The sequence below is a fragment of the Macrobrachium rosenbergii genome, chromosome 8, assembly GCF_040412425.1.
Source record: "Macrobrachium rosenbergii isolate ZJJX-2024 chromosome 8, ASM4041242v1, whole genome shotgun sequence".
In the NCBI taxonomy this organism is placed as follows: domain Eukaryota; kingdom Metazoa; phylum Arthropoda; class Malacostraca; order Decapoda; family Palaemonidae; genus Macrobrachium; species Macrobrachium rosenbergii.
The window spans coordinates 45,028,546-45,038,597 of record NC_089748.1 but is presented as its reverse complement, the minus strand read 5'-3'; the positions used below and the strand labels follow the sequence as shown (position 1 = coordinate 45,038,597).

Genomic DNA, 10,052 nt, shown 5'->3' with positions numbered 1-10,052 from the left:
TGTGTGTGTGTGTGTGTGTGTGTGTGTGTGTGTAGGTTTCCTCTTACAGGGAGTGTTTCCACAGAAAAAAAAAACTTGACAATTGTCACTGCCACTTCAATTGAAGGGCTGCTTAAACAACAGCAAATTTCCACAACACCATTTCATACAACTGCGCAGAAGACTCATCAGCAACTTGTCAAACCCTCTAAACACACTACACTTAGCATTTCTGCCTCCCTTCATCTACTCGACACTACCAAGGTCTTCGTCTCTGCGTACCTCCTAAGACGCCCGTATTATCAACTACCTTTACCACCCTTTTGTCCTCCATTCTTCCTACACGATCAGACCATCTCAGAATATAGAATTTAGGCCATAGGCCGAGCGCTGGGACCTATGAGGTATTCAGCTCAGAAAGAGAAATTGACAGTAAGAAGGTCTGGCAGGTTTAACAGGAGGAAAACCTCGCAGTTGCACTATGAAACAACTGTCAGAAAGGGTGGAAAGTCAGATGGAAGAAAGAATATGAACGGAGGTACAATAAAAGGAATAAAAGAGGTTGCAGCTAAGGGCCAAAGGGACACCGCAAAGATCCTTATGTAATGCCTGCAGTGCACCATGTAGGTTGCACTGACGGCACTAACCCCCTCAGACCATCTCAGAACAGGCTAATTCATCCTTTCATCCAAGCTATGTCTGCTAACCTTTCAATCACTTCAATGTCTCTCCATAGTTTGCGTCCTTTCATTCTCCTTATGCCACACTTCACCTCCATAAAGGACAAGTGAGTACGCAGACTCTCTAAGTTTCATTCCACTCTTCTGCGCAACACCTGGGCTTCTGCGGGTGCTTATCCAGGTGAGGTTGTTAGGCCCACACCCTACCCCACTGGATGTTCAAGGAGCTTATCACTATATGCCATATAACTTTAGAAAGTATTTTAAGAACTGTAAACTCCCTTTTCAGTACTTCCAGTAAACCACCAAGTTCGTGATTCAGCATAGTGGATTTTTCAGGGACAGGCTCGGAGTGTTTATGGTAGGAATATATAGAGAACATTTAGCCAACTCTGCCTTATGGAATGAAGTGCGGATGCTGAATTAAAATGAAAGAAAAAATATTGAAACTACTGCGGTGAACTTTTTGCATAGTATGTGGTGATAAAAAAAAAAATTGAAATGGTGAGGAATGTGGAATTACGTAGAAGTGACGAAAAGGTTTGTGTAGGTAAAAGAATCGATTGGTTTTTCTCCTAGGTGGTTTGATCATGTGGAAAGACCGAGGACGATAGGCTGCAGACAACAATGTATAACTGTTAAATGTTTGGAGGGAGGAAAGGAATCTAAAAAATTATGTGAAAGATTTCTTGAAATAAGGACCTTAAGATCGAAAAATCATGGGTATCCGTGCATGAAACAAGTGATTATATATATACATATATATATTATATATATATATATATATATATATATATATATATATATATATATATATATATATATATATATATATATATATATATAATCCCCCTCCAACAACAACGTCCCTTCGATTAAGAAGGCTGTAAAGCCGAGAGTTCAATGAATCGATGGTATTGATATCCATTAGTGCCTCTTCCCACCCGCCCCCTCACCCTTCCCCCTCTCCCCTTCCCTAGTATAAAAAAGCATCCTTACCCCTTACTTCATCAATTACCAAATACCCTGTAGTTCCAGAAACAAGCCCCCTCCCCTCGTCTGGCTAAGCGAAATTTCCTCTCCCATCCAAATACAGAAATTTACACAGGCCTAAGGATTCTTTTCTTGCTGTTCATTTACGCTGTGATTATTGTCTTGTCGTTGTTCAAAGACGCATTTAGGCCTACACTTCAGATATAAGGCGCGAAGCACTTTATCGGAATAATAATCGGGCAGGAATGTAGGCCGATAGGCACCTTGGATGACATACACGATACGGTAGTGGCTCTGAGGCAGCCTTCCATAGATCGCATGATAAGCAAAAGACGCTGGTACTTAAACTAGCCTCGAAACGAACTCGCCATACATAAATGAATACGGAAAACGTAGAAGGCCAATTATATTCAATAGGAAAATAACCGTTTGCACGCTGCCATTTCTGACACCCGCAAGATGACATTCATTACGAATTCGCCCAGTGGGGCACCTAAGACACGCTAAATCGCAAATTACCCCGTGAAACGATTAGCTTACAAAAGTCATTAATTAATGAATGAAAAAAGGTACCAAGACAAGCAAGACCAATTTAAGTTCTGTTCCGCTGCCTTCATGAGAAACGTACAGACATTCAGTTGCCACTCCCATTGGTTTTCAAACCGAAAGATGTTTGACTAAAACCAACATCTCTATCAGCTAACTGTACGACTATTTTACCCTTCTGTCAGAGATGGTTGCATAACCATCGACTCAGTCTCTGCTCTCTAGGCCCGTGGTAGTACCTGGCACAGAACAGGTATAATACTTCAATAAACCAGGCCCCAGGTTCGTGCACAACTCATCAAATATACATGAAGGCATTCATGTGACAAAGATAATCAAACGGTGCACGATAACACAACGTTTATCGACTGCGGGCTGCTCCATTTCCTTTACAAAACGATACGAAGGTTACGCGTAAAAATAGCAACGATACAATACAGTAAGCAGTAATGTACCCACGTGACTAAAACGAAATGAATAACAAAAGAGGAACAAAACGAACTAATAACAGCAACCACCATCGCCGTAAAGCTTGATCGACGAACCTAACCCTTGTGACGGATAAGTGCAAGGGGTTAATGCTTGGGTAATTAGGCCGTTACTGTATTCCATCGCCATGCTGCCAGGCGTGACTGAAATAACATTGGTTCGAAATCTCTTCCTTGCGGACACTGGCAGCTTGGCTCTTCACAGAAACATTATGAGCTTAGGCGGATTAAATTTGATAAATTAATCACAAAAAAATGGACTAAAGCATGAACGGAACATTCTTCTCTTGCTTTCAATGAACACACACACAAAACTTATTAGTGAAGCGGAAGGATAAAGCAACTCTAACGATGTACAAAATTGTTATATTATAAACAGTTGCCAAACGAAAGGTCGAAGTTGACTTGCTTGTTACGAATGTATAACGGCCAGGTAGTGTTTTAATGCCAAACACACCTACACACATGCGCAACACTTGTATCATCACAAACGAGGCAAAAACTTTGCAGAAGCATAAACACACACACACACACACACACACACACACACACATATATATATATATATATATATATATATATATATATATAGTACCATACAAAAATTAAACTGGGATGCATCACAAGTTGTTTACAGAATCACGTGAAGCCTCAAGGATCAGATTTGTGGACCTGCTTAAATTAAGAGATCGAGAAACACCCAGCCTTCACGAGTGATACTGAATCCAGGTAAGACTGACCACATTTATTAGGGTCATATTCAAGACGGTCATTCCTTTTATTAGTGGGTTTACCTGGAACCTCATTAACGCTATTAACCCTATATTGCCCGTGATTGGAAAACTTTTTTCAACTAATAGTTCTCCAGACTACTACCAATGCCATAACAGTTTGCTTTATCTATATATTTTTTCTTAGTTTAAATTATATATTATATGTGTGTGTGTACACCTTCACTGTAAATTACACAAAATAATGGTAACATATGTCCATAACCTGAGCCTGGAGTCCACACAATCTAAAGAATAAGTAACTGGAAGGGCCTGAAAACAGGATTGCTTTCAAAATGGCAGTACTATACTCAAATGTTATAGCACTTTAAAATGTCAGTACTACACTCAAATGTTATAGTACTGTACTCAAATGTCAGAACCAAACTCAAATGTTACAGTACTACACTCAAATAACTAAAATAACTGACACGGATTACGTTCTCTTAAAAAACTTCAAGCATAAAATTATGACTCTTTCGCAAGTCGGCCAGTCACGAGTATTTTACTCGTGCTCACAGAAAAAAAAAAAACACGCTCCACATCAATGCTCACGTACTTGCCAATCTTGTGAGCTGAGCGAGAGAAAAAAATACCTCAATCTTGTAAGCTGAGCGAAAAAAGAAAAAAAAACCAGACGTTCTCTTTTCAATGTTTTCTTCTGTTAACAAACATTTACGGTGCAGTGAACGGACCGCCATAACAACACCACCTAAACCTTAATCACCAGTAGCTGTGGTTCCCCATCTGAATTAGGGGTAACATTGTTTAGAACAAAGTCCAGCTGAGGTTTAGTCTTTATGTGCCTATATGCTTCTATAAAGGCATATACTGTCCTTAACATAATAGGCCTATAAGTTCTACCACTCAGTTAATGAAGAGGCATTGGCTAAGGGTGTACAAAAAATAAAAATGAAATTAACATTTCTACAGCAGGAAATTTATAAATTAGTCATTTTGTTTATCTCATGAAAATAAACTGAGACAAGTATTTGTTTGTCCGAGCAATTACAAAATCGGAACAGTTGTCTTTAAATAGGCCTGTGTTGCACATTCTCTCTCTCTCACACACATGTATACAGTATATATATATATGTGTGTGAGCGAGAGAGAGAGAGAGAGAAAAAAAAATAAGCACATGACATCAAACGGTGTTGTCGCTCAACTAGCATATGGATGATAACACTTATCGGCAACGGTACATGATCCAAGTAGCGGCTCCCATCCTTCGCGACGTTATAACAAAAAAATTGAGGTTCTTACGAAAAAAAAATAAATACATAAATAAAAAAGTAAATAAACAGACCACCTACTTACCGCATAGTAGTCGGAGTCCCACAATTCCTTCAGATCGTCGTTCTCGGCGAAATCGTCCAATGCCGTGTCAATTAAATCCATGATTTCAAAAGCACGATTGGAGGAATTATTGTCACTATAGTCCTTGAAGATCGTTTGAGGAGCGAATAAGAGGGGGGGGGTCCCGGTCCAGCAAAGTAAATTAAGCTGTTATCACTCCATGAGATCAATACTAAAACTCCGGAATTTGGGGAGAGGAGAGAGCGCAGGCGCGAGCAGGTGTCAGGAAACAGAGGCAGAAAAACAGCGTCCACACTCTTTGACAGTTTAGGACCGACTGAACCGAACTCCGAAACGGGCGACTATCAGCGAAGAGTGAAGAATGAGGTGGCGCCGCCAAGCGGATGCCGGGTGAACCCGCTTGACAAGCTGCACATGTTGCGCACATGGGAAATGTTTATCGGCTTGTACACAACAGCTGTGTTGGTCAATGGACGACTTACGACGCTCTCACAATATCAAATTCGTCTTTTCATACACGGTTACTTGTGAGACGATGATTCATCTTCTCAAATTACAACTCCAGTTACCTGCTGTGGCAACTGTTGAATTAAACCATAATACAACTCTTATAAAATAAGAAAAAAATAATATCACAAATACGGTATTGCTGAGTTTTCCTGTAACATACCACAGCAGAACATAATTATAGAATTTAGGCCGAAGGCCGAGCGCTGAAACTGAAGTTGACAGTTAAAAGATTTGAAAGGTAACGGGAGGAAAACCTCGAAGTTGCACAATTAAACAATAGCTGTCAGGAGATGGTGGAAAGCAAGATGGTTATGAACGGAGGTACAGTAATAAGAATGAAAGGAGTTGCAGCTAGGGGCGGAAGGGACGCTGCAAAGAACCCGAGTAATGCCTATAGTGCATCGTATAAGGTGCGCTGACGGCACTAAACTCCTACGGTGGAACTATGATATATGAGTCTAGCAACATCATTCCAAATGACTTGCTGAGAACCATCTGGGAAACCGCCCTCTAATACTAACCCCACTACAGGAATATACACACTCGTATATTTACACTGTCCAGCCTCTTTTCCACACCAATGGCCATCTCTGACATATGATTCCTCACTTCCTGAACATTAAAGCTGTTCATATCCAACACCTCCACTGAAGCTGGTGTTAGACTATATCCCTCCATTCTTTCCACATATGCCAACCCACCTCCAACCACCTCTCACACAAATCTCTTCCATCTACTCTGTGCTGGCACACAAGCTGATAAATTTATTCTTTACCACCCCATCCTTCCCATGTGCATAAAAATATTATTCTTTGGAACATATTTCCAAAAATTAGGTCCTATTCTACACCATTCCACAAGACTCCATTCCCATTATGTTGCCTTTCCATTTAAATCACCTAGCACAACCATCTTTTCTCTTTCGTCAGACGTGGCAATGATGATTCAAATCCAACAAAAACACTCATCATTCTCATTCATTTCTGGACTGTGTAGGCCTACTATCATAAAAGTGCTGCTACAATTGATCTTCCCTGTGCAATCATCCATTGTAGCACTGTTAAAACAAGAAAAACAATAAATGTATATATAAAAAAGTACAATCAGTCAAATTTATATTAAAACTTTGGACTGACTGCATTATGTTTTCCCCAAATTCTTTAGGCTAACACTCGTCACCACCTGAGTATGTTAGCTCATTAATATCTTATACCCACTTATACCTGAAGATGTTATCTCATTAATACCTTACACCTACTTAAACCTTTCATATCAAACCTAGTTCAGTTAGCAATGGGTAAACATAAAATCATTTAGTAAAAGTAAGGCGAGGATACACAAACATTTTTTTTCTGAGATCATCCTTTACTGCATTAACATTTGTACTATCTGATTTTTCTTACCTTGTGAGCATTAGTTAACATCCGGTGCCAAACACAATGGAAACACACGATGAGAAATTTATCAGATATGATAAAAATTTATGCTGGAAAGGCCAGAATGTAAAGTATACGAAATATTAAAATAAACAGTATACACATGATGCATGAAAGAATACCACAGAATATTCAGCATTCACATGTTTAACAAAAATGTAGTTTTTCGATGTGTACCCACAAAATATATTCTTATTAGGGCCTCCATCATAAAATTTCATTTATCCTAATTATCAACAAATTGATATATATATAAATATATAACTTTCAAATTCGGATTTTACAATGATTATGACACATTTTGTTGGTTTTAATAAAAGGACAAAAGATAACTGTGAAACAAGATCCAGAGTTATGGAAAAATTAATGCAATAAGCCAAACTTTAACCAGAAATTTGGAATAGACCTGTTACTGCATTTTCAGTTAAAACATTTTATGATTCATGGTAAAACAACATGAATGTAAGGTACAGACACAGGTAATTAGTAAAATAGTTTGGCGATATAACGTTGTGAATCTATGGTAAATTATCATAATGGCTGTTTTATTATTATCATTAATATTCAGAAGATGAACCTTATTCATATGGAACAAGCCCAGAGGGGCCACTGACTTGAAATTCAAGCTTCAAAAGAATATAATGTTTCAAAGAAAATGTGAGACTGAAGAAAGAAATCTAATGAAAATGGGTCACAATATTATCCCCCTCTCATTAACTAGTTTCTAAGAATTACTTATGAACCAAAACTACTATAATAATCTTATATTCATTTTGGATGAAAGACTACCATATTATTTTGCAATTCACTCTATCATTATTCAAACTTTATTGGGAGATAACACGGGTAAAACAGTGTCATGTATTATGATTGTACCATAGGCTAGTCTATTTTAAAGCCTTGCAGAGATCCACGTCTTTCAAAGATCCAACCACTGTCAAGGTCTCTGAAGTAAAACATTCAAGAGACGAAATCATCTTAGTTGAACAAAAGCTACAGAGTACAATACACTACAGTATGTAAAGCTTGATAAGCACTTCTTGTGTTGATGTAGGTATAAAACCTCTGGACTTCTGAGAGAGTTAGCATAGGTAAATTTAAATGATTAACATTTCGTTTAAATCCATGTAAACTGAAAGAGCACTTCATAATTGCAATGTACTACAAATAAAACAATTCTATAAAAGTATTTCTGGTCCAGGTCACAAAGAAATTGCACATTCATATGTTGGTGAATTTAAAACGGAGATACGGTGAGAGAAAAAAAAATATAAAGAAGTTACTTATGAAATATTAAAAGGTAAACATAAATAACACTTCTTTTTGTATAAGTTACTTATGAAATATTAAAAAGTAAACATAAATAACACTTCTTTTTGTTGCCTTTTACTCCTTCCAAAAATTTCTATTAATAATGATCGGAAATGTTCTTATGATGCAGTGGCCCCCATCCCCGACCCATTAGCCTTCAAGTGGGCAGAGGGCACAAAGAATCCCCAAATAAAAAAAGAAATAAAGCAAGCCAAACACAGTACATATACAAGACAAAAACAAATGTCTGGGCTACAGTAAGTACAAATACATTTACCAAATTGGGGAAGGGGGGGATAGTAGTTGAAGATGAAATGGCAGATGTGGTTTTGGGGGACATGTAATGAGGATAAAAGTTACCTCAGGAAAGGAGGTACTGAATGTGCTCTCAGTATTGTACAACCACATCGCTGTATTTTTATTTATTTGGCAGGGTAACCTTATTTAAGACTGTTAAACAGCATGAACTCGGTGGTCAGGTGTGGATACCTAAAAATAACAGCGATAAAATTTAGACCATGAATTCAAGAAAACCTTCACGACTGAAGTAATTAACAAATTTACATTCATAACAGGCAATACGAACAAAGGTAAACTCATTAGGTGTAAGGAGCAAAATTAAACAAACGGTATAACAAATACAGTTCAGTTAATAAGGTATGGAAGGATAGTAAGCCAATAAGGTGTACAGAGCAAATGTACCATAAATGGGCATAATGTAAAAAGGTTTTCAAGTTAATTTTGCTCCTTACACCTAATAAATGCACGCTATAAGCCTGACACAGGAGAGTACGTCATCTTTACAGTTTGTCAAGACTAACAGTATACAACTCCTAATACCCATACATGATATTGCTTACATTTTCAACTTGAGAGTTCAAGGTACTCACTGGCCCATGAAAACGTGATACTTGTTGATTTCCTTACATTACAAAAGTGCTACAGTGGCTTTATATAATTGCACTAAAGACATAAAATCAGATGACGCTTCAGTAACCCAAAACCATTTATTTGGAACTGAGATACTGAATTAAAACATATGAAGGCTGCACAAAAGCTTTAAAACACTGGAAAAAAACTAGGCATAAAAAGTATAAGACAACACAAAATGTATTTTCCCTAGAAAAAAATAATTGCATTTCTTGGTGACGTCTGAATTACTAAAACTGAACAATTTCTCTGAAGGATTCAGTGGTGTAGTGATAACTCTCACAAAAAATCTGTCCGGGGATCTTTACCACCCAAAATGTAGAACTCCGAGATATAGTAATCAGTAATCCTGTAGATTCAATATTGTCTCTAAGCACTGTACTGCATTTTTTCCATATATTTTCTAAATTATACAGTAAATGTATACTTTCATAAGGAATATGTTGCATATCTTAAAAATGACTTTTCAATTCTGAAACATTTGGTGGCATTTCTACTAAATACACTGAGGACTGACCTGAATTCTATTTGCCAATACACAAACTTTGATAGTCCACTGTATTAAGAGGACACTGGGTTGAACTATATTGCACTGTTGAAGAATGTACAAAGACTTGCATGCTTAGCCATCTTCCAACACAGGAATAAAGAACAATGAAAAATGCAAACCACCTAACAAATAAGTTTTGCATTAACTCTTGTGCAGTTCATGTAGGATACAAAACCACTGTGCAACACGCAAACGGACATGATAAAATCACTAAAAACTATATACAGAAAATGAACACGCATGAAGTATAAAATTAAAGAATCTTTTCAAGTATAAAATCCTTTTTCACTAATACAGAGATCATTATCACCTAAATTGCTGTACATGTAGTACTATACACAGAGTATTTTAAGCATGAAAAGTGATAAATGTTAATAAAAGTATTGCACTTGTTGGAAAGCAAATTATCCTTAATACTATTCCTGTTCTCAGAATTTATTAAAACCAGTTTTTCGATAGAATTGGCACAAAGAATTAGACATTATTTAGATTATACAGTATTTGGAAACAATGAACTGTAATTACATTTCAAAAAATAGAAT

The 10,052-nt window shown here is 37.2% G+C and overlaps 1 protein-coding gene across 2 annotated transcripts in view; it reads right to left on the bottom strand.

Moving 5' to 3' along the window:
* LOC136840773 (cyclic AMP response element-binding protein A-like) overlaps positions 1–5,092 on the bottom strand; it is a 223,435-nt gene extending 218,343 nt beyond the window's left edge. The window contains exon 1 of one of the 2 annotated variants that reach the window (XM_067107645.1): positions 4,774–5,092. In XM_067107645.1, the coding sequence (XP_066963746.1) occupies positions 4,774–4,854 (81 nt within the window). In that variant the 5' untranslated portion in view covers positions 4,855–5,092. The remainder of the gene's footprint in view (positions 1–4,773) is intronic. The other variant, XM_067107646.1, reaches the window with a different exon arrangement.
* Positions 5,093–10,052: the final 4,960 nt, after the last annotated feature.